At 31.2% G+C, this 25,127-nt stretch overlaps 3 protein-coding genes across 6 annotated transcripts; 1 reads left to right on the top strand and 2 right to left on the bottom strand.

The window, feature by feature from the left end:
* Positions 1-5,442: 5,442 nt before the first annotated feature.
* On the bottom strand, positions 5,443-9,418 carry LOC8281846 (phosphate transporter PHO1 homolog 3). The gene is made up of 11 exons (XM_048369574.1): positions 8,536-9,418; positions 8,039-8,454; positions 7,745-7,946; positions 7,516-7,639; positions 7,145-7,403; positions 6,947-7,051; positions 6,800-6,844; positions 6,521-6,670; positions 6,159-6,437; positions 5,888-6,024; positions 5,443-5,799 (listed from the first exon to the last, which is right to left on the bottom strand). The coding sequence occupies exons 1-11, from the start codon at positions 9,140-9,142 to the stop codon at positions 5,700-5,702; spliced, it is 2,424 nt and encodes an 807-aa protein (XP_048225531.1). The 5' UTR covers positions 9,143-9,418; the 3' UTR covers positions 5,443-5,699.
* Positions 9,419-15,701: 6,283 nt separating this feature from the next.
* LOC8281847 (fructose-bisphosphate aldolase-lysine N-methyltransferase, chloroplastic) lies at positions 15,702-19,001 on the top strand. The gene is made up of 6 exons (XM_015721330.3): positions 15,702-16,206; positions 16,304-16,332; positions 16,729-16,940; positions 17,092-17,214; positions 17,529-17,933; positions 18,508-19,001. Exons 1-6 carry the CDS (start codon positions 15,719-15,721, stop codon positions 18,718-18,720), a joined length of 1,470 nt encoding a protein of 489 aa, XP_015576816.2. The 5' UTR covers positions 15,702-15,718; the 3' UTR covers positions 18,721-19,001.
* A 271-nt stretch (positions 19,002-19,272) lies between these two features.
* LOC8281848 (rhamnogalacturonan I rhamnosyltransferase 1) lies at positions 19,273-23,336 on the bottom strand. 4 transcript variants are annotated; one of them, XM_002522434.3, is made up of 8 exons: positions 22,810-23,331; positions 22,024-22,091; positions 21,854-21,942; positions 21,614-21,776; positions 20,931-21,220; positions 20,380-20,584; positions 19,979-20,136; positions 19,273-19,872 (listed from the first exon to the last, which is right to left on the bottom strand). In XM_002522434.3, the coding sequence occupies exons 1-8, from the start codon at positions 23,081-23,083 to the stop codon at positions 19,557-19,559; spliced, it is 1,563 nt and encodes a 520-aa protein (XP_002522480.1). In that variant the 5' UTR covers positions 23,084-23,331; the 3' UTR covers positions 19,273-19,556. The 4 variants fall into 4 exon arrangements, 3 of the variants coding, with proteins under 3 accessions (XP_002522480.1, XP_048226414.1, XP_048226415.1); XR_007214533.1 differs by having other exon boundaries at positions 19,596-19,872; positions 19,979-20,146; positions 22,810-23,336; XM_048370457.1 differs by having other exon boundaries at positions 21,854-22,091; positions 22,810-23,332.
* Between the last annotated feature and the right edge of the window lie 1,791 nt (positions 23,337-25,127).

Here is a 25,127-nt window from a genome sequence, read left to right as displayed (position 1 = left end):
CAATGTTTTCCCAAATGTAAAAGTTATAAAACTTAGGAATTATATATGTCCAAAGGTTTATCTTCTTTGTACTTTGCTTCTTCTTTTCTTCGTAGACTTGGTATGTTTAGTAGCTGTTGTGGTATCTTGGTGGCCACTACTATAATTATAATTATCGTGATTATTCATTATGAAATCCTTAGTTGATGAGGAAAAATAAAATAGATAGAATCATAAAGATAATTATGAATCTTGACATTATTATTATTAGTTAACATAGTGGATAATGCTAGAAATATATGCAATTGAAAAAGGCAAAAGACAAGAAACACTTATTATTTTACACCACAGTGTTGGTGGAACAGTAAAAGAGTAGAGAGAACAGAATTTTTATTTTTTTTGTCAGAAAAAAAAAAAAAAGAGATATATTTAGTTGATTTTGAACGTCCGAGAACTTTCCATCGCACCGTTTTCCTTGGAACTTAAGTCATTTGAATTATATTCAGAACACATGTTCTTGAATCAGCCAATACGACGTTGCTGTCCCTTTTTCTGTCAGCTGTTTAATTTCGGTTTTCAGCATTGTCGGCGAGAGAGGAATGAAGATTTGCAAAATTGAGAAGGCAGGCTTGTTATTAGTGTCTTCATCTCCAAACCGATGAACTTTTGCTATATAAACTGGAATGTTGAAAATCTCCAGACCACTAAATTCATGTCCCATTTTGTCTTGTCAAACCACGTACATTTCATTATTATATATTGCATTTAAAGTAGTAATAATACTAATAATCTCGGCTCATACTTGTACGTGCAGCGTTTGTAATAAACCCAAAATTCGAATTTTGCTTTAGTTAAAAAAGGAGTGAGTAAAGTGATAATATAAGGGTCCATTCTTGACTGGTTAAATTGTTGGAGTAGAGATGGACGTGACAGGTTAAACAATAAGAACAAAAGAGTTCTTGCAAGCAGACTTATCCGGGACCGGGAGTGGATGTCAAACAAGGCCCAGAAATTTGTATATACAAGTATCACGTCTAAAATCCCTAACGATATATATACATTTAACTCAATTATGTAACCAATGGTGGTGAATAGGAAAAATCTATGTGGCCTGAGATATATTTTTCCTTAAATAAGGAAATATATTTTCAACTATAAAATTGACCAAATATTTATATTTAAGAAAATGTAACAATTGTATTGGGTGCGAATGATCCGTAAAAGGATAATTATTAGAAAGGATCTAATTTCATTCATCAATCATGCCTTTGTGATTGAGTTCTGACTCACCAAATAAACTAATCTTAAGACTTAGAGTTATTGTTGATTCATTATTCTCTACTTTAGTTTTCTGAAATTATGTAGTCTCAGTGTCAGTAAATTAGGGGTTTTTTCTTCTAAAACCAGAAGACACTTTGCTCCTGCTTCGTAGGTGGTTTCTTTCTTTGTCGCTATTGCGTTTTGGCCTAATCTGCATTATGTGGTAGTAATCAAATACTAATTTCAAAGTTGCAACTCCATTATTGACCGCATTATCTATTTAAGTAGTTAACTTATTGATTTGGTAAATTGTAATTAATTTTTTAATGGCTTTTGGCTGCTTCTTGTTGGTTTAGAAATTAAAGATTGGCCTTAATTTTATCCTTTTCTTCTACGTTCATGGGAGAATAATTAAAAGTAAAATATCAAAAAAGATAAAATTCAAATCCATTAAATATATGTCAACTACTATGGGTTGAATTGATCTTCCGATTTCTTTTTGAATCAAATATTATATAATCTTTCAGGTGGAAAGCAGGTCTGTACATGAAAGTACAAAATATTTTTTAATATTTTTTTTCAATTCAAACCCTTGAAAATTTATTTAGTTGAAATATTTCCTGCTTGCTACTAATAGTAATATTAGGCTCAAATCCAAGACCGAATAAATTTATGAAGAAATTTCAAGGGGAATTGTTTTTTTAAAAAGAAATTGTATGCTTTTTTTCTAATTTTTATTTATATATTTTTTTTTAAATCTCATCAAAAAAAATATTAAAAGTATATCTAAAAGATACCATAATAATATTATTTTTAATTTATATTATTGTGATTTTAATTTAAAAAATATAAAGAAAACTTTTAAAAGATAATCATAAATGTGCCTGTACGGGCGAGCAATCAATGTTGACTGCGAAAATAAAATTTTCCTTCCATTTTTCTATACTTTTGTAAAAGACCCTAAATAAAACATTAGTAACCAATATTAAAACTATTAGATATATTTTAAATTTGAGCCGCATTTACTTTCTGTTTCTTATTTTTTTATTTTAGACTTCAAGCTTTATTAATTACGTTAATTATACTTATAATGAAGTTTAATAAGTTGTGAGCTATACAAGCAGGAAGTATACATCTTTCTACACTCGCCGTAAAGGCGAAATCTTATATAATAAAGAGGTGGGGGTTTGAATTCAATACCTCTGCCTCTTAAAAGTAATTGTTCTTGCCACTTAAATTAGGCCTCGAGTATTTTTTTTTTAACACATTTTTTATTACTGTCTGCTTTCTTTTTTTCTTCTAATAGTTTATTTATTTTTTTCATAGCAGTTCTTTTCAAAGCTAATTTTATGCAAACTTTTTTCTTTTCACTTTCAAAGAGTTGTACTCTAAATTCTAAAATACAAAAAATATAACTATGCATTATGTTGTAATAGGTTTTATGCACTGGTTAAATAGATCTGCGTTGCTTATAATTATTTTTTGGACTTAAATAAGTAAAAAAAAATATATAAATTAAGAGCTCATGATGATTAATCTAATTAATTAGCTTAAATAGTTAGTAATTAAAGGTAACAACTACACGCGTGAAGTAATAGAAGGATTTATATAAAAATTATCTATATTTTTTAAGTAAAAAGAGATAACGGGACTCTATGGTACAAAAGATGGAAGTACTCTCCAAGTAAAAAGAGATAATAGAAGTAGGACTTAGGATTCTATATAAAAAATAGAAGTAGAAAATTGATCCAAGCACCAACAATCAATAACAACTACACTGCACAAAATTAAAATTATTCGATATAAATTCTTAGCAAACACTTTTCAAAACTTTAATTTTAATCAATAAACTATTTCTTTTAATTATTGTCTTGTATTTATATGTTTAATTCAAACACTCAATTGTCTATTAAAATTTCTAGCAATTTAAATATAAGTCATTCAACTTATTCCTTTACAAACATTTATTGTGGCATGGAGGATCTAAATAACATATCAAGAGAGCTTAGAAATTCACAAAAAATCTAATTTAAAAATCAATTCAAAATACATTAATTACAACAGTTTGGATACCTATACATGTAGCACACTCAATAAAATTTCCATCAAAGAAGATCATTTTAACTCTTTTGAGTTATTATAATTTAAATTTTAATATTTTAACTCAATTCATTTATAGACGAGAGAGTGAGATTTACTCTTCTTTAAAAATAAAAATAATAAAATAAAAATAAAAAATAGTTAATATTTATTAAAAATTTATAATAATTAATTTATTATTAATAGTTAATGACTTGTTTGTGAAATTTAATTTTAAAAATTAATTTTCTTATGAAATTTACTTTCTTAATACATAAAGTGTAATTTCTCTCCTAAACAATAATTAAATTGAACTAAAAAATAATAATTTTGGACTAAATTGATTTAAAAGGTCAAAAAATATGTTTAATTATGTCTTCAAAATTTAGGGACCTATTTGAAACTTATGTCTATAATCTCATGTAAAGTATAATGTGATGTCATTTCCAGCTCATCCTTTTGGTGATGTTAATAATGTCATGCCAACTCTTGTCTATCTTCACCATAATACAAATATAGAGTTTACTTTTAATAGGCTCACAATTAAAATCTAATTTATCCATAAAGTTAATCATCTTGGTTATTTAAAAAAAATTAAAAGCAGTTCAACATAATACAATAAAATATACAATGAACATTGTAATATAATGTAATGAATCATTATTATATCTGTCTAGTTAAAATAGAAATATTAATATTTAATGTAATGTAACTTTCTTTTTATTTTGTTACAATTAATGGTAACATAAAATGTTACAATTAATTGTATCAAATATTTATGATGGTTGAAATGTGGTTATTGATGACCAGAATTTTAGCAACCGACGGCTGGATTGATGATGCTGGTTGTAAATAGTTGGTGATGGTTGGAAATCAAGTGAATATATGTGATATATGAGAATCAAATGTCAATTTCACAATATTATATAAGTACTCTCGTGAGTAATGTTTATATGGAAAAGAAAAAATCCATTTTAGAATTTTGTTGAAAAATAATTTTAAAATTAAAAGTCCATATCAACTTGAATTTACTATCTAATATGTGAATTTACTCTTTAATTTTTTATGCAACACATTACTTCTATTCTTTTTACATTTTTGTAAACGAAATTTAAAATTTCTAATGGCTACTATAATATTTCAAGAAATTTAGACTTAAAATAAGATTATAATATTTATACTATCTGTTGGATAAAAAATTAAGAATTTTATCCTATATTAATTTAATATATAATTTTAAATTAATTTATACTTTATTCATAAATTAAATTACGACTTTAGAGAGTAAAAGAATTTTAGCCACTTCTTTTCTATTTTTTTTTATTAAAATTTTATTTTTTAATTACCGTCGATTACTTTCAAATAAAGTGGTACATATTTCTTTTTTTATTGTTATTAATTAGTTTTAATAAATAAATAATAGTATATCTTAGGAGTTTTATAGTTTTCAATTATGAGAGTATTTTATAAGAATTTTATGGTCATTTATTATAGAAGCATTTAAATTGTTTTCTATAAAAGAAGTAAAAAAAAAAAAAACTAAATCCAATACTTAAATAATTAAACTTGTAAAAATACATCTATAAAATTAAATCATGACATTAAATTATAGTAATTATTATTGAGTAACAAGAAGGAAATCCAACTGTAACATGAAGTATAATTAAATTTACAAGAAGATAATTAAAAGTAGAACGGACCCAACAGCTCATTACGTTAGAGACTTGCCTTCTTCAAGGTAAAATGTACAGAGAAACAGCAATGCCAACGTGAGGAACAAGAAATTCAACGGTAGATAACAATTAATTAGGGCAAGAAATTATATGCTTTTTCTCTTCTCATATTTCTATATATAAAGCTAACTATCATTATGATTTTTAGAACACATGATAACACAATTGTGGGACCTATATGTATTGGACCCGTATTTATTTTATCCAAATTAGATTTTCGATTAGAAATCTAATCATTTTATTATAATATTGATAATTGTTTATTCATAAATATTATGGGGTTCGCTTTTTATTTCTTACTAATTACTCTTAAAATATGAGATTATTTTGGTAACTTGTTAGTTGTGTTTATATAAAGTAATATTTAAAATATATTAATTAATACGCTATATTTAGAATAAGGAGTAATTGTATTAAATCAAACTTTTATGTTCCTACAAATTAATAATATTTACAGAAAAAGAAAAAGAATACAATAGATTTACAAAACTGGGATACAGTGAACTTGAACCAACGAAACCATCTCATTTGCTTGTTACAAAATCGGCCAGCCTTAAAATTTTATAAATACCATTTACAAAAATTCTTCCTGTGTTCATTATTATTCTTTTTCTGGATTTTGTTATCAATTAAATCTTGCTAAAAAGTCTATTCATCTTTGTCATCATCCTCGTCATAGTTGAAAGGTAGCGGCACTGACTTGAACGCGCGGTACTTTCCTACGTTGTTCAAATGCTCATTTTCCAACCTGATGAAATAAAATAAACCCAACACCATTTCAATGTTAGATAAATGATAAGTCTTTGCATTTGGTAAGAATGTTTCGGTGCATCTACCTGAAGAAATTCCAGATGCCACGGCGAATTATCTCAAGGCTAGCAACAATGGTGATCAACGTTTCCTTATGTAAAGAAAACATCTTGAAGTTCAGGACAGTTTGCAGCCAGGCAAATCGCAACAAGACATTCGCCACCTGCATATTTACATATATATATATATATATATATATCATATCAGATTACTTTTGTCAGAAATGAGATTTTATGGGAACATTAATAATAAACCATTAATAGATTTTGTGTTTCCCCTTGCTTAAATTTTACTGACCATGGCTGCATAGTATACACTTTTCCGAGGAACAAGGAGTTTGTCTCTTAGCCAACGGTTCTTGGAATTGCGCTGCAGAAGTCCCCAGTCGAAAACGAGATCCCAATATGTACCAAACAGTGCTGCTAAGACTGAGAAAATCACTGCTATTACTCCCCAAGCATACCCTTTATTTAGACTGTAAGCTGTCCTTAAGGAAACTGCTACTATTGTTATAAGATATTTTCCTCCATTAACTCCTTGCATTATATCCTTTTCTTCGAACAGGCGCCTAAGGCACTGGAACAGATAGACAACAAGAAGTGTGTTAAGCTTATATTCAATTCCAAAGTTCAAAAATCTTTCAATGGTTACTCGTGTACCTGAAGAAGACGAGCCCAATATGGAATCGCGGCAACAAGGAAGTAGAAGGTGTTGAAAACATCACTTGTTTTACAAGTGTTTTCTCTGACCTTATAGTCTCCCCCACCATAGTAGCAGATATAGAACTCCAAACTTCTGATGGCTTGAACCTATAACAATAAATTAATATTGGAACTTAGAATTTTTATCATTGCAAAAAAGAAAAAACTTAAAAAGAAAGAAAGAAAGGGCGGTGTTAATGCAGTTGAATTATAGCATTATATTTATGACTGACTAACCTGGCTAGTCATTTGATCTGCCAAGAAGAAATCCGGAAGCGTAACCTGAAGTAGAAGTAAATTTACAGGACAATTAAAACCCAATAAGTTAAGTTAGATACTTGAAAATCTTCTTAACAAGTGTTTTTCAATTAATGTTTTATGTACCTTGTAGAGAGGAGCGGCAATGCAGTGAAAGACGCATGTGAGGAAGAAGAATCGAGCTGGGCGGTACAGAACATTGAGTGGCAAGATCAATAGGACCAGTAGAAACTACAGAGAAAGAGAAAAAAGATCAGTTTCTTGCAGAAATTCATCAAGTTAGACAGATGTAAACAATACTGTTAATTAGTTGAAGCATCTTACTATAACGAGGAACATAGGAAGAAGTTCGGTTAATGGCTTGTAATCCTTTGTTTTAGGGTCCATCTCCATGTCAAGATTTGATAGCACAGAGACCAGAGCTAGTGTTGCTATACCGAAACCGAGAAGAAGAACTTGTCGATACCCTAATTCTGTTCCTTGTTTGAAACCAAATATGAAGGAATAATTAACTCGATATCGCCTCCAGAAGTATATATCGGCAGCATACATAAGCAAGTGCAGGACAATGAATCCAAACAAGCTGCGACAGATTCAGCATTACTTGTCAATGACATGGACTATGGCCAAAACATGGTTCAGAAGCTATTAGAGGGAAGTATAATTATCTTATAAGATTAAATTGAAAATTATACCTATAAAGTGGAAACAGGGTTATCATATATTTTTCTCCCTCTGGGTCATCCATATCGATATGGCGGATACGAATTACAAAAATAAGGGCTATTATCAGAGCTATTGTGCAGCCAGAGAAGAAACCTGGAGATTTTCGCAAGAAAAGACTTAATAGACTGATAAAAGTAGCACCAAAAAGATACCTGAAATGTAAGGAAAATCTAAATTCTTATACAAGAGAGATTTTACCCGTTGAAAATGTTGTTCTGTGTCTTTCTCTTTTAGCTTTTGGTCTTAATACGCTCATCCCCTTGCTGCGATTCGCGTTTGAGAAATGCTTAATAAATGTGGCCTCAGTCCTTTCCATGAGTTTGGTTATCTCATCAGAGCTTCCAAGACAGGAATTATCTACCATTTTCATGTAAGCTTTTGATGCATTTCTTGAAGTAATCTGCAGAAAAGAAATTGTGGGGCAGATTAAATTCATCTCTGTTACTGAACCATAACTAAGTTTCTTGATTTTGTATTTATATATATATATACCTTGTCATACTTCTTCATGATTTTGGAAAATGCCAAGGTATTCAAGAAGCTGAAACTCTTGAGAAGGCGAAGCTTCTGGTAAAATGCGACAAAAGCACGCTTGAGTTGCTCCTCAACCTTTCGAAGATTTTCCCTTGTGAATTTCAATTCTGTATGCTGAGGAACTTTGAGGACGCCTTTAATGGTAGATCTGGGAGTCTCCAGTGTGTTGTTAATCTTTACACGATTTAATATCTCCAATGGAGCTGGTCTAATATTGCTTCTAATCATCTTTGGCTTCTCTGCTTCTACCTTTGGGATAATTCCATCTCCATCATCCTCCTCCTCCTCCTCAGCTCTATTATTATGACTAGACTCATCTGATTTCTCGTGCCGGCTTGATGCTTCTTCGATCACATCCATTAAATGAACTCTTCCTGCAAAGCAATCAAAACCATTAATATGTTTATATGTTTTTACATGTATAATAAGGCCACATGATTAAGGTGATGACTTACTGCTTGCTCTAGCTCCAGAAGGAGTGGAAGCAGCCAATGCAGCAGCCGACGCAGCAACATCCGAAGCAAGGCGAGTCATATCAGCGGACCTATCATTCCAGCCAGTAGGATTCTCAACTTTGATCCTAAACGCAATCAAAGCGTCCATTTGCTTATTCAACATAGAAGCTTCTTTCAAAACCTCATCAACTTTAGCTTTATAAAACTTCTCCACCTTATTGAACTCTTCATCAAGCCTTCTGAAGTAAACAAGCTCATACTCTCCTCCTTCATCAGAAGACATAAGGAAAGTAGTTTCATAGCTTTGAGAGCCATCGCGGCTCACTGTGTTGACCAAAATGGCTTGGCTTTCAAGATCAGCATCTGAAGAAGAAGAAGGGCTTACTCTTGGGCTGTAATTGTTATTCTTCTGTATCAGACCACTGAAAGCTCTGTACAGGGTGAGCTTTCTCTTTAGACCACCAGATGATGTGGTGGGCTGCGGTGGCTTGTTCCTTATCTTGAATCTCTGAATTTCTTTCAAAAGGGTCTTGAGAAAATCATAGTCCACGTACGCATCTTGCCATTCTGGCACCATTTGTGCCCTGAACTCCTTCCCAAACTTCATCTTCTGTTTCCTTTTCTTCTGTTCTTCGTTTCTGCTGAATTAGTTAGTTTTGCCAACTCTTGTTACTATTAAAGAGTGAGAATATAACAGTTTGCTTGCTTTCTTTGCTGTTGGGTTGGTTCTAATGGAGGAAGAATTATATAGATAGAAAATGATAATTGAAAGCAACCTCAGGTGAAAGGTTGTATGGGTTATGTGTGATTATTATATAGAGGGAGTGAGATTAGTTCAGGTTTGAGAAAAGGTCAGACGCGTTCAAAACCTTTGATAGGACAGAGTAACAGCAGTACTTTTTTTTATTCTGTGGGATGTGGAAGCAGTCACGATAGACTACGATGCCTGCATTTAATTTAACCTTAAATAACTACTTTTTTCTTTTTTTTGGTAAACAAGTAATTAATTATTCTGAAAAGTAATCCGAATAGACCACCAAAATTCAAATTTCTAACATTTAAAATATGAGAATTTCCAATGTGTGGCTTGGCTTGGCTTGCCAGGTGAAAACTATTTTGCCTTTACGGATAGGATAGACGTTGCTTACTAGACAAAAGATATAAGTAAAATAAACCAGTCACATATTTATCTTAATTTTAATTTTTATAATCTATTAAATATTTTTATTTTTTATTTTGATTCAACAGACGCTCAAATTTTGTTAAAAGATCACATTAAACATCTATACACAGTAATATATTAAAAGTATTTAAATATTATAAAAAATATAAATTGAAGTGTGTATGAAACTAAATTAAAAAATATTAAAAAGTAACTGAATGTTTAAAATTTAAATATTCAAATATGCATTTGACTTAAAATAAATATGGCTATGTTATGATGTAAAAGACCGGATGCTGTTAATGGGTGATGCTGCTACTGCCATGAGAAGGCCACACCAACCTGAGTCCATCCATACTTGAATTAAGAACGATTGTTGCCTGAATGAATAGAAAAATTATGATTTCTTGAAAGTCTTGGTTCCTTGAAACCCATTAATACAAATTTCCAAAATTTCTCACTGGCGTTTATCAAATTATTACATTTTAAATATGATGTATCCGAAAAAACGGGCAAATATTACAATAGATGAAATCATCTAGTCCTATTATTTATTATATTTGAATTTAATTCAAAATAACTTATATATATATATAAATAATATAATAAAATTGCTCTCTAAATAATCTTTACAGAGGTAGACAATATTCATTTGATAATAACATAATTCTTTTAATGTATGTAACCAGTTATGCAATATAGTTTTTTTATTTGTTTAACAACTTAAATAAGGAAGGGTTGCAATATTCTCTTTTAGAAAGAAAAAGAAAAGAAAGTAGGGCATGCATTTCTCATACCAAAACCTATAAATGGCCATTTCTATTTAAGGATTAATTAATATATTATTCTTTATTTTTTTTCTTATAGAAAGCGTGTAATCTCAGTGCAGTATTTTATTTGCATAAAAAAAGAAAAAGTAGTAAGCTTGGTTTTAGTGGGAAAGATGGAGAGTGGTTTCTTTCTTTGTCGATATCCTTTTGGATTTTATCTATACAATTATATAATACAATATTCAAATTGCAGCTCATTCTTGACCTGAATTATGAGTTAGGTATGCTGCAGTTGTCTCGGAGCTCTCGAGTCTTGAATCTTGGCTCCTTCTCAATTCAAGATGTTTCATTTCTTTCTATGTTCATAAACAGAAAACAAAGGACTAAAAGAAAAAAAAGAAAAAGAACCATTCAATTGGTTGATCTACTTTTATCAGTTTACTCTCTTGTTTCTTTCCTTTTTCTTTCTTTCTTAAAATTAAAAAAATAAAAATAAAATCATATTCCACGCAACCATCCACGTAGATTATCAAATTACAATGTAATATATTTATTGAACTTAGAAAATTAAATATTCAACAACTTTTAAATCGTTTTTTTCTCTATTTAAAACGATTTTATACTATATTTTTTGGAAAATATATATAAGACGAATATATCAAAATACTGTGCTGATCTTCCAAGTAATTTCACATCTACATATTTAAATATTAAATAATTAGGGTTCATGCAATTGAAACAACCCTATATTCTGACTCAAAAAGATGTATTTATTTATTATAAATTCATGAAGATTTTAATTTGTTAAAAAAGGTGCAAGTTGTGGTGGTCCTGTTTTGAAATGCAACCCAAAAAGTGCTCCTCCGTTGACACTCTTGACCAGTGGATCCACATCGGATAAAGAAACTAAACGGAAACAGCACTCCCAAAATTAGCGTAGGAATTGCTACATTATTTAGTGAAATTTGGCAGAGCATCCCATCAGGCTTAACTAATGTGTTACATTGTTATGTCATATGTATTTGCTCTTTAAAACCTTAAAACACACACAGACATCGTAGTTTTGAACTTTCCAACTCATAATTTGTCCAAAATTCATAGACATTGACTGGGTCGCTGTTGATGGGTGAATTGTATTCGGCCTTTTTTATTGTATGAACACCGCTGGTTTTCACTGTTCTACCATCTTCAATAATAATCAATTTTGTTTTAGATATTTGTAGTGATAGTTTGAAGAAAACAATGTGTTGTTGGAAGTTAGATAGAGATTTTTTTTAAAAAAATATAAAATTATTATACAAAATTTTAAATTTGAATCCTCCTTCACTTTGGTTTGTTGTGTAAAAGAAATAAAAACTCATTTAATTAAAAAAAAAAAAACAGATATGCTAATATCCAAATTTATATATATATCCATTATGGAAATTAACTTATAAGAGTCTCAAATTTTATTAATTCCTACCAATGTCGTCCATATTAGATCAATATTACCAAAAAGAAAAAAAAAAAAAGCCATTGCATTAATTTGGAACCTAATATTAGGGCAAAGCCATTCTATGTACGTAGACCATTTTTCAGGATAAAAAAACCATAGGGGACATTGTTTTGTAGCTATCAAACATGTCCACTTATCGATGTCCCCTAAGGGACCCAAAGGTCACAAACATATGTCAATTTGACAAAGGCAACGATATTTAAAATAATTGTGAAATCAGAAATTTGTTTTGTATTCATTTCAAACTCTTTTCTCAATAATTTTTTAAGAAATTGATTTTATTAAAGAAACTCATTGGCAGATGCACGTCTCCTTTATTTTACTTACTCTTCATGTACTCGAACAAAGTCAACACAAAAATTTAGTATTTTTTTTTTTTTTTGTTTTTTCCAACAAAACCCTAATTTAGATAAACTGTCAATTGATCCATTTACAGCAGCCAAGTGGGTACATGTCGCACGTAATTGTTATATAGTTTAATCTTCAACTACTAAACCTCATCTGAAGTTGATATTCAACTATTCTAACAAGTTTAATTTGTCTTGTTTTAAGATGAAAGAAGGATAATTCATTAATAATTCACACCCTTAACTAAGCATTTTCACTAAATTAATGAGGTTGATACATAAATCTACTCTCTAATATATCTATTCATTAATACTTGACACCCTTAAACTAAACATATTTTCCTTTTATCCCATATTTTTTAGTTAAAGTTCCGTATCTTTTATAATCTGTTACTGTCTCTAATTTCAACATTTAGATTTTGAGATTACATTTAATCAGAGAAGAAATTTTGTGGTATAAAAGTTTTTTTGTTAAAAAATATTTTTACGATTTTTTTTTCAAGTTAATTTATGATCTTTTTCAAAAAAATTTATTTATATAGTTTTTTTTATTTTTTAAATAATTTATCAGATAAAAATATTAAAAATATACATAAAAAATGTCAAAAAAATATAATTAACTTGTATCATTATGAAACCAATCAAATGAGGTGAATTTATTATTTTTATTCTGATATTTATGAATTTAATGGTATTACATTTTTTTTTACAGCAAATAGTGTGTCTTGATGACATAAAAATATATGTTTTAAAGGCCTAATTATAAACTAAATCATGAATTTCATAATTCTTAATAATTTTAACCAATTCTTTTAAAATTTTAAAATAAATACGCCTTCTTTTAAATACTTTTCAGAAATAATTTTTAGAATTAAAAAAAATGATGTAGAAAATCGATTATGCTTACTAAAAAATAACAATTATGTATAAGTAATAATAGTTTATCATAGAATTAATAATATGACTGTTTAAAATCTCACATGTGTGCATCCTTTCACATATTTTATATTTAAATATAACAATTTTTTTAATTCACACTTTAATTTTACTTAGTAAGCATAATTGACTTGCAATTTTACCTTTTTATTGTAAGATTTTAAATATTATTATTGAAACGTGTTTTCGAAAATAAATTAAAAGTATAGATATTTATTTTAAAATTTTGAAATAATTAAATTAAATTATTAAAAATATAAAATTCAGAATTTAATTAATAATTAGGCCTATATCAAAATTATACTTTAATGCACTTAAAAAGATATGAAGATATAACTAAAATAAACTATAAAAAAATTTAAAAGTGCCAATAAAAATAATAGTTTTGTGTTTATAGCAATTATTTGAATTTTTATAACAATAAAAAATAGCTATGAATAAGAATGAATAATGAGAATAATGTCTTTGTAATTTCATTCAAAAATAATACTAAAAAATATTAATAAAATATTAAATACAATCGAATTCCAAAAAAACTGTATAAACAAAATGTTAAGTTGTAAAAGAAAAAGAATTTGGATAGTAAAAAAATAAAATTTTAAACTCTAATTCTGGTATATTTATATTAAAAAAAAAAACCCTTAATTAAATGGTACTAGAGATTGGGCTGCTAATAAAAAAACTCTTAAGACATTCCAAACCTTTCAAATTCCACGACTTTCTTTATCAAAATCAATTAATGGATCGTCAATATCTAGGTTTTTATATAATAATAATAATAAAAGATTTGAACTCAAAGCTGCACTTTATTAAGAACAATAAAAGTCTGCCAATAATGCAGATTCAACACAGCTTGCATGAAGTCTAAAAGCAGTTTCACTAAGGCCTAACTTGGCAAGAGAATGGGCTACACCATTACCATTGCCTGCCTTCTCCACCAATATAAAACAAAGAACACTTACCATTAAGAATGAGATGAAGTTGGTTTTGTCTAGCAGAACTTCTTAGCAAGTGCTGAAATAACATAAATTGAGTCACTCTGTGCTGTCAACTTTGACCATCGATGGCGATTAATCATCTACTCAGTCCTCCCTTTAAATAGTTATTGCCTCTGCAACATCTACATCACAGTTTGTATCAAAAGAACTGAAGCAAGACTTCCCCACACTCATCACGTACAAGAACCCCAATACCAACTTTTGCAGAAGTCATAGCAGCATCAGTTTATAATTTAACAAAACCACTTGGAGGAGCAGCCCGTTTCTCAGGATACTTGATACAAGAATTCAAAGATTGACTGCTATTCTGATATTGTTGTACAAAAGATAAACTATGCACAATACAAAAACTTGGATCCTGAGTTTTTTTTGTTACCAAAAATTGCAGAATTAGGTGCATGCCAGACTTCCCATAACATGATAAATTTATCAAATACAACAGTACCAACCTTGTCATGAATAAAGCAGCACAATTCGGCTACACTGTTCATATGACACTGGCAGAAATCAAAAGTTTCTACAGCAGCTCTTCAAAATTCATGAGAAGATGCCTGATTCTTATATTAAGTTTTTAATTTCACGTTCTTGTTCATGCTCTCTTGTTTAGTATGTATATTAAATTAATGAATTTCAAAGATATTTGTGAAATATTAATAAGGGCTTGCCGTTCACAGTTGATAGCTAGTAACTGCTTAAAAATTAAATTTGGTAAAATTATATATAACTATTGTTGTTCATATATTTAATTACTAATATAGACATCAATTAATTATTTTATTTCTAAGAGTTTTATATATAATACAACCTATTATTAGTAGATAAAAATCATCATTCTAAATTTAGTTCATAGTTAATCTAGTAAAAAATTAAAAAAAAAATAACAATAAAACATATTGAGTGAAATAATCAAAAGACATATAATAATAGCTTTTGGTGTCAAAAACAATAATTTATTTAAAATATTTTGAAGTTACATTTTTTTATCTATCTCCTATATTTTGAAAAAAAAATGTATGATGTGATTATTTAATTATTTAAGTTTAAAAATTTAAAAATAAAAAGATATAATTTGAATGTTGTATTTAAATTAATAGAGTTATTTGCAAAAAGCTTCAATTTAGATTGATAAAATTATCCCAAATTTTTGAAATATACTCTTTCTAATCCTAATTCTCTTTTCTAAATTTTATAGATACCTAAAAATAAAATATCAAATATAGGTTACAACTGAATTTGTTGGTTTTATGTATTATATTTAATCTTGAACCACAAGGTTATAAATTACTTTTTTTATATATTTTAGATGCTTGGATTAGAAAATCAACTGAATACTAATCTTCACTTAAAACAATCTTAGGATTTGTTTGAGATGTTTCAAAAATAAGACTGTTAAAATGATAAATACAAAATTATATGAGGACTAATAGAAAAACAAAGAAAAAGCTATAGATCTTCTCGTTATCCCATTAACTTCAATGTCCACAAAAATGGCTACACGCTTCACTCTCTCTTCTTCCACTTTCCTTTCTCCTTTAAAACCCTTTTCTCCTGTTACCAAAATTCCCTCTTTCCACTTGAAAAAACCTTTCTTTATAACCTCCTCTTCTCTCCAATCATCTGCAACAGCACCACCACAATCACTAGAGATTTTTTGGCAGTGGCTGAGTGATCAAGGTGTTGTATCAGGCAAGTCCCCTGCTAAGCCTGGTGTTGTTAAAGAAGGCCTCGGCCTGATAGCAGAAAGAGACATTGCAAGAAATGAGGTTGTTTTGGAGATACCGAAGAAGCTCTGGATAAACCCGGATGCAGTTGCAGCTTCTGATATTGGGAATGTATGTAGTGGACTAAAGCCTTGGATATCTGTGGCTCTTTTCTTGATCAGAGAGAAGTTGAAGAAGGAAGGTTCTACATGGTGGCCTTATTTGGATATACTTCCTGATACCACTAATTCCACTATATATTGGTGGGTTTTGCTTGTTGCTTTTTATGGTAATTTGGTTTCTTTATGCTTGATCATTTTGTGGGGTTGATGAAGTGTTGGTTTTGTCATTCCAGCGCAGGTCAGAAGAGGAGCTTGCTGAGCTTCAAGGTTAGTCTGAATTGGCATCCTATGAACCTTTTCTACAAGTGATAAGAATCTAGAGTTTGAAATTCAAGATTGGACAAGTTGCGAATGTTCTTAATATTCTTTAGTTAAACTTCACCTGATGCATATGCATGCATGTTTAAAGGTTGTGGATTATATGAAGAAACTGTGACAATTTTATCATTCTGACTTGCAAAGGTTGAAGAAAATTAACATTGATATGTAGCATAACACAATTTTGCAGCATTCCAATTAAAATTAATACATTTCAGGAGGAATTTTGTTAGCATAGAGGCTAAATTTATAATGTCCTTGAGGGATAATTGCATTATGTTATGCTTGCCTAGGCCTTTTTTTTCTTTTGTAGAACATCATTTACTTTTTCTTGAATTTATGTAGGAACCCAACTGCTGCGCACAACACTGGGTGTAAAAGAATATATGCAGCGTGAATTTGCTAAAGTAGAAGAAGAAATCCTACTACCTCATAAGGAGCTCTTTCCTTCCCCTATCACATTGGATGACTTCTTGTGGGCATTTGGGATACTGAGATCAAGGGCATTTTCACGTCTTCGTGGGCAAAATCTTGTTTTGATTCCCCTTGCGGACTTGGTAAGATCTTTCATTTCCTCATTTTCCAGCAGCAGGTTGAAAGTTTTTCTTTTTAAAGCTTGCTTGCGAGTTGAGAGTTGTGTTTGTATTATTTTGCTGGATGTAACAAATATGATATTTATATTTTTAATGGACCTGGTTCTTGGATCAGATCAACCATAGCCCTGACATTACAACAGAAGATTATGCATATGAGATTAAAGGAGGAGGTCTCTTCTCCAGAGAGCTTCTGTTTTCTCTGCGGTCACCTATTTCAGTCAAGTCTGGTGAGCAGGTGAAGTATTCGAGCTCTTTTTTCTTTTGTTTTTTTTTTTTTTGAATCTCTGTTGAGCATTCCTGTTGCATCAATGGCTACCGTGCATTAAAATGCCTATGCTTTTGGCCTAATTGATGGTTGATATGAGCATTGTTATACACTGTTCATACTGTGTAAGATAAATTGTTTCGAGTATTATGAGATTTATCAGTCATAAATAAAGGTTCATCTGTAACTTGGTCTTGCAATGAGAACTATTTTGAGGAAAAACTTTCAATTACATGTTTGACTTATCTTGTGAATGATGACTGAGTTAGAAGGCAGTTCAACAGGTTCTGATCCAATACGATTTAAATAAAAGCAATGCCGAGTTGGCTCTGGACTATGGCTTCATAGAAAAAACGCCTGACCGTAACACCTATACCTTGACTCTTCAAATCTCTGAGTCAGACCCATTCTTCGGAGACAAGCTCGACATTGCTGAAACAAATGGTTCAGGTGAGACTGCAGATTTTGACATTGTCTTAGGCAATCCTCTTCCACCAGCAATGCTTCCATATTTACGGCTGGTAGCACTTGGGGGTACCGATGCTTTCCTCTTAGAATCTATATTCAGAAACACCATCTGGGGCCACCTTGAATTGCCAATCAGTCGTGCCAATGAGGAACTCATATGCCGAGTGGTCCGAGATGCTTGTAAATCTGCTCTTTCAGGATATCATACTACTATTGAAGAGGTAAACTGTCATCCCTAATAATATCATATATCCTTTGCAATCTACATTATCTTTTCGGTTTCCATTAAAGAAACTCTAATTATATCCTTCGCATCCCACATTAATAAGGTGATGAGATGATCAAATTAGTCTGGATGTACCATCATATAGTTGTATTATAGGTAATAAGACTTGAAATGACCAACTAAAACCAATGGCCACCAACAGCAAAATCAGGTGCAGGTGTACCATCATATGGTTACGCAACCAGGCTTGAGATGGATTAACTAAAAATAAAAGTTATGGTCCACGACAGCAGTTTAAAGTTCTGTAGGCTGCTTAGGAGGGTGAAGCATTTTTATGAGATTCCATCATGTTATTCACGGGTAGGGCAACATTAGGAAATCTATATATTCCCTGCAGAAAGCCAGGCACAGAACTGGTTTGTTCAGAAAAAGTTCCATTTTGAGATCTTCTATCACTACCTTGGCCCTGAGATTTTTGGCCATTTTATTTCCAAAAATGAAGAAGATGGTTTCTTCTAATCAGTCAATGTTTTATATTTGTTGTAAGTAAACGCAAATGTGGATTGCAGGATGAAAAACTAGAAGCAGCAGATCTTAATCCGAGGCTTGAGATTGCAGTGGGAATAAGAGCAGGGGAAAAAAAGGTTCTGCAGCAAATTAATGATGTATTCAAGCAAAGGGAATCAGAACTGGATGAGTTTGAATACTACCAAGAAAGGAGGCTTAAGGAACTTGGTCTGGTTGGGGAGCAAGGTGAGATTATCTTCTGGGAGTCCAAATAGAGAATACATCGCTTGAAGAGAGGTCAGGCAAACACCCAATAAACACCTTCAATCATGTACTAAGGAGTTTTGTATCATTAGTACCACAAGTGATTTATTTTCTTCTACCCCTGATTTTTCTCTGTTGTCACTACATCAAGATCCAGGTTGCGATTAGGTTGAGCAAAATGTTCATGTAAGCAGCTCTGTGACAGGGGTCATATTACAGGAAATATGTTGGCATTCTCATGCTCATGCCTCTTGAGTTTTTTTTTATAATTTGAGTGATCCTTTGATGCAAAGACTTCAACATCTTTTGTATGTTCCATTTTGCACTATGGAGGAGAATAAAACCAGTACCTTGGTCTTGCGGCAAAGATAAGTCGCAAGCAAGTAGAAGGTTTCGAGTTTTCACCTTTAGAGCGATCGAGTCGCTCAACACAGACCATGTCATGGCATTTCAGCAGGTCTTGACCTAGAATTTCTAAGTTGAAACTCAAGATTCCAATAACCTAATTGTACACACCTGATTTACCAGCAAATAATCAATTAAGTTTAGTCTACATTAAGATCTGCAGTGTAAAAGTATTCTTCATGTAATTTATGATTCAAAGAATAAGAATGCTACATGTATTTTTTTTCTAAACGTGGGACTATATCATTGAACAAACTTTTACTAGTAGAATAAATCAAATAAATATATCAACAACAAAAAATGTAAGAACGTGACCTTTGACTGCCTAAAATTGACACTCCAGGACTCTTCTCCGCCAGTTCTTTCAAAGAACTGTGTATATTTGTCATTTGAGGCTCTCTGTCATGGAAGCCGCATGATCTTTGGCCCAGACTTTTTACTATTAGGAGGGACACCATCTCAATCTGCGCTTGGTATTCTGTTGTCGTTGCAATGAACTTGAGTTATTAGGGCCCAGCAAGTCATCACAATTTGTTCCCTCACAAAGGCATTCTTGCGGGTTCGCGTAAAAATAATCCTCCTCCTTTGGTTTATCTGCTATAACCTTCCGGCGTGATGGCTGTCCCATCCTCTTCTCATGTGCTGCTTGAACAGCAACTGCAAACTTATTCCAAGTAAGTGTCCCATTCTGATGCAAATCCAGTAACTCAACAAGTTTTTTTCGATCTAGCAGGATTGTCTTTTTAAAGCCAAGATACCTACACAAGATCTAATCATAAGGTTCTCCTATACTTTTGAGTAAAATGATTTATTCTCCTCAAGAATAATATGACAAATTACCCACATAAGGAAAGGTATACATACCGGCGATGACCTTCCACAACTTTTGCCATATTTCCATCATATGTGGGAATGAAAGTATTACTGGCTATTGAAACCATAAAATCCAGAGCAGCCATCTGAGAAGAATGATTCTGGAATTGCTGCAGTTCTGCTGGATCCAATAGCATTTCCTTTCTCACCTGGAACAACCTTATAAAACTGAGATCTAGAAGAAATAAGCGTCTACATAATAATAATTGGAAAAAAAATTTGGTCATTGGCAAACATGCAATGAGCACCATCATTCATAAAGGCTAGTAGGTCCTGACTGCTATTTTTCCACATATGCCCAATTGTTCCACAAGCATATAGCCAGAATTGCTGGCATGCAAATTTACAAAAATGAAAAACTTGAGGCAGTAACAAAACAGTTAGCAACTCACAATAAGTGGAAACGCAGCCCTTAGTGCTGCAAGTCTGCTTTCACTGCCATATATCTCACCGGCTGCAATATATATCTGTGTTTCCTTGTCAAAACCCAAAGCCTGTAAAATTAGAGCCGTCTCCTCAGGTGTCAAAGGACACAAACCTTGAGATCTCCTCTCTTCAGACACTATCTCTTTCTCCCTCCACCAAGGATAAGCATATCTGATAAAAAAATACTAGTCAAAAACATATATTTTGAAATATGGCACAGTGCAGCTAATATCAGAGTTGCTCTTTCATTTGCCAGGTGCCAAATTCTGACAATTCCAATGAAGCTAATAACAGCCATTGAATGCAATATTCTTATTCTCTAATAATCAGTCATTACTATAAAAAATGTCTAATTTTATTTATCATGTTTCACATTTCCTAGCAGCAATTTAATAAAGGCAACATATACCACACGCTGACTGACTTATACACAAAAACAAGAGAGACAAAATCATCTCCCAGATCCTAAGTTAGATACCAAAGGCAGAAAGACATTAACTTTTCAAATATGACCAACCTTAACTGCTTGAGCTCCTCAGCTTCTTCCTTGGTGCAGCCGTGGGTGCAACCTGAGAAAGCTAACATGTCCATTTCATATCTTAGATGCAAAGCCACAAAAGGCCCTCTTTCCTGAAGAATGCGAACTAATTTGTACCCCAAACTTTCAATCTGGGAAGTAAATTTCAAAGCCTGAAAATTAACTCGGCATCTGAGTTTCTGAAGATCAACTGGGATCCCATTGTTTGCCAGACGTGCATCAGTTTTGTTGAAGTGCAACACCTTTACCTTGCTGAAAAGTGGCAAAATCTGCATTATAAAATTGTAGCCATTTAATCATTACTTTGATTGAACAGAATCTCTTGTTACTAATAGCTTCGGCATATATTGCTAAATGTCACACCAAGCCTTTTAGGCAAAGATTGAAACCTTGAGTCTACTGTCTAAAGATAACACATGAAGACACATCTCCTCAGCAGGATCTGAAGTTATTTCATCATTCACCCAACAGTAAAACTCATGAAGAAGCTCAGTCAGGCATCCCCACTAGTTAAAGTACACTAGCCAAATTAAAGCTTAAACTCAATACTTAACAACACAAACTGCAAAATCATCAATTGCTCATCTGATTGACTACTTGTTTTAATAATAATTGTAAGATTGATGCATGACCTATATAACATAAGCAGGAAGTATTCTCACCTGTTGCAGGTAGTATTTCTCATTTGACCAACTAACTGGAGGCATCTCGAATACTTTGTATCCATATTTCCTATTAAATCTTTTTGGCACCCTTCGAATTATTCGAACTTCATCTCTTAGTGAGTCTATGAAATGTTTCACATCAAAGATATCTTCAAAGTTACTGCAGAAATAACTTTACTCAGTAAGAACTACAAAAGATAATAATATGCCATAGTTTGGCAATAATTAAATTTATACCTAGGGTCAGCCCAGAAAGATGTCTTGTCAAGTTCCGGAACAACCAAAGTGAGATTCAAAAGCCGGGCAACAGCAACCATGTCGCATATCTGATATGCCAGGGAAGCGGAGTTAATAACCTGAAAAACGATCAAGAAAAGGCATAAACAAACAATGGAAGAAGCACAAACCGCTGCACGCATTTGATTCAAGCCTCCGTTGCATGACACCTTAAGAAAACCATTACTTGTATAGTTTCCTGCAAAATTACCACTATCAAAATAATAGCTAAAATATCTATCAGAAAAAAGAAAACAAAAACCTTTCATAAGGTTCAATATGTTAAAATCTATAATTTAGAAAATTGCTATTCCTCCCACTATTGAAAAGGAAATTTTTTTCTTTTTTAACATATTTCCCCTAAAACACATGCAAATCAAATATATTGAAAAGCTAACAAATGAAACTACAGCTGTTCACGATACTTTAATCCAGAAGCCAGATATCAGGCACAAGTTGAAAAGCTGCTATATGACAACTAGGACAGAGACTTCTGCTTCCAATTCATAACCCCCTATGAGCTTCCAAGGAAGCAATAAAATCACGCATAACACTGTGTATTTGAATTCTATTAAGAAAATGTTTTAAGTCGAGCCCACTGCCAAGGAAGAACCTTCTTCTTTTTTTCTTTTTTTAAAGTTCCTGAAATGTCCAAATGAAGCCTTGCAATTCTTTAATTGAAAAAAGAGAAAAAAGAAAGATAACCCTAAACTTATAAATTTTCAATAATTCCAAAAAGCTTACATAACACACCAGCATTTTAAACCATAATAAACTCTAAACACCAAACAAGATGTACATAATCACTATTTAACAAGTGCACATTTTCAACTAATAACAACAACCAAACCATAATATTATATAGAAAAAAGAGCAATGGTGAATTTCACAATTCAAAATTCTAAAACAGAACTCACTTGCGGGAAGAAGTGGAGGAGGGGGAGGGGGAGGAGGAGGTTGAAGTTGAAGATGAAGAGGAAAGGGCGTGATCTGAGATATTTTATGGGTAAAAGTGGAAATAAAATTAGGTCGCCAAAGCTCCCCAACAGCGACGAGTTGAACCAAACCAGTCCATAGCAAAATACTTGAACAAACCCTTATAAACCAAACCTGCAATCTTGTTCTTGCTATTACTTGAGAATTTGTTACTTTATCACACCTCACTGGTACCCCCTCAGATCTAACCTCCATTGCTGCTCTCTCTTTCACCCCTCGTCATCATCATCGCCCATTCATCCACACAGATCTCCGCATCGGTTATTACGTTAAAACATCCACATTCTTCGATTTCAATCAGTTTTTAAAGAAAAACAGCTTTCTTTTTTCTAGAAAAATCAACGATCTCGGTTTCAGGATTGCTCCTGGAAAAAGCTTCTTAATCTTTCCTTTCTTTTTTCTTTTTCTTTTTGAAGTGCATTCACGAAGTAATTATGTAATACTTATATTTTATTATTAAAAAAAAAAAAGGAATGAATCTCTCAGCAAACAAAAACGCAACCGTTTCTTTGTTTGTTTTATTTTCCTTTCCGGCAAAAGTTTCCTTAAAACTGTCAAAAGTGAATATTTAGAAAAAGAAGTAAAAGGAAAATTTGATGGAATAATGTGAAGAAAGGAGGTGTTTGGCTGGCTGAACTGAGACGGCAATTTTCACGAAATCCAACGGCTGCGATTATTTCTATGGTTTTGTAGCTATTGTTATTATTATTATTTTCTTTATTGATTAATTGAATTTCCATTTTCGGTTCTTTTGTAATTAAAATGCCTAATTCTAACAATTAATTATTTGTTACATGAGAAAAACACCCAACAAATAATTGGAAAAGCAAAAACAAATGAGAAAATGACATGCAATAGTTGGCACTAATTGTCAACAATTATAATAAAAGATTAGATTAGGTAACAGGATAAAAGAATAGGTATTCTGAGAAATTGCTTAATTGTCAAACCCTAAAGCCATCAATAGACAAATAGAGCAAAGGTAGTGTTTAATTAATGCTTTCACATATACTTTTGATGGTATTTGGAGTATTAAGAAACATGCTTATAAGGAACCCATCTACTTTTGTAGCTAAAAGAATATATATTATCAAACACACAATATATGGCCGATGAATTCAAGGTTTATTGATTGATAAAATGACAAAATGAAACCTAGTTTTAAAAGTTGGATTTTTGGTTTCTTTCTTGTTTAACATTTGGCACTAAGTTATTATTCTTAATTGGGTAATACCATAATATAATATAATATGCATTATGGATGTTAAATGTCTCCATCACCCTTTTCAAATTAGAAGCCTTGAGATTGCTAACGTTCTTGCAACACAAAATGAACTGAAATCTTGTCTACAAGTAACCTCTTCAGTTTTCAGAAGATTATGTGCATATTCTCAATCATTAATGGTAATGTTGACATGTGAAAGCAAAAGTAAAAAGGGTTGAAGTTTTCAAGATAAGAAGTAAATAACTCATACGCAAAGTATAAATGTCAAATTAAGTGCAGCAGTGGCATAACTTAGGGTGTCATTTTCCTCCAACTTAAAATCGACCTCTTTATTTTGTAAATTCTGGCTACTCATTAATATCATAGCTCGGCGGAGCGGATTCCCCTTTTGCATGTTCACATGCCAAGCACGCATCTCATTCATTTCCCCATTTTACTTTCAACATGCTTATAATTATGTCACTTTAAATACAATTTCGGATGACCCATTGCATGAATGTTACCTGCCTTCAATTGGTTTCATACTTGTTCTTTTCTCTTATCTATATTATTTTTTATTCTATGTTTTTGTTCTCTAGAATACCAATAACAATATGCAACATTGGTAATATTTAAATTAATTGATAATAATCGGATATAAATCTAAATAAATGTATATTTACGAATAAAATATTTAAATACAGTAACAGATATAAAAACTAGTTTAATATATATTAAAGAGAACTAGTTTAATTGCCAAGAAAAATGTAAATTAAGGTGCACTTGACAAAAGAACAATGCACAGAGTTGGCGGATGCATTAGGTCCTCGTGAATTTTGGCTCCATTTCTTTATTGTTGTAGACTGCATTATTATTAAAATTTGATATACCATATGGATTTCTAGATTGAAACTTGATTTAATATTTATAAAATTGTTGAGATAGTATTTTTGCGATGTTTTATTAAAGTATTTATAATCATTTTTATTTTAGATGAGTAACTCAGTAAATAGATATTTAATAAAATTAGTTTAT

Source organism: Ricinus communis, chromosome 1 (genome assembly GCF_019578655.1).
Source record: "Ricinus communis isolate WT05 ecotype wild-type chromosome 1, ASM1957865v1, whole genome shotgun sequence".
NCBI lineage: Eukaryota > Viridiplantae > Streptophyta > Magnoliopsida > Malpighiales > Euphorbiaceae > Ricinus > Ricinus communis.
Note: the sequence above shows the minus strand (reverse complement) of the source record. Positions and strands in the feature narration are given on the sequence as shown.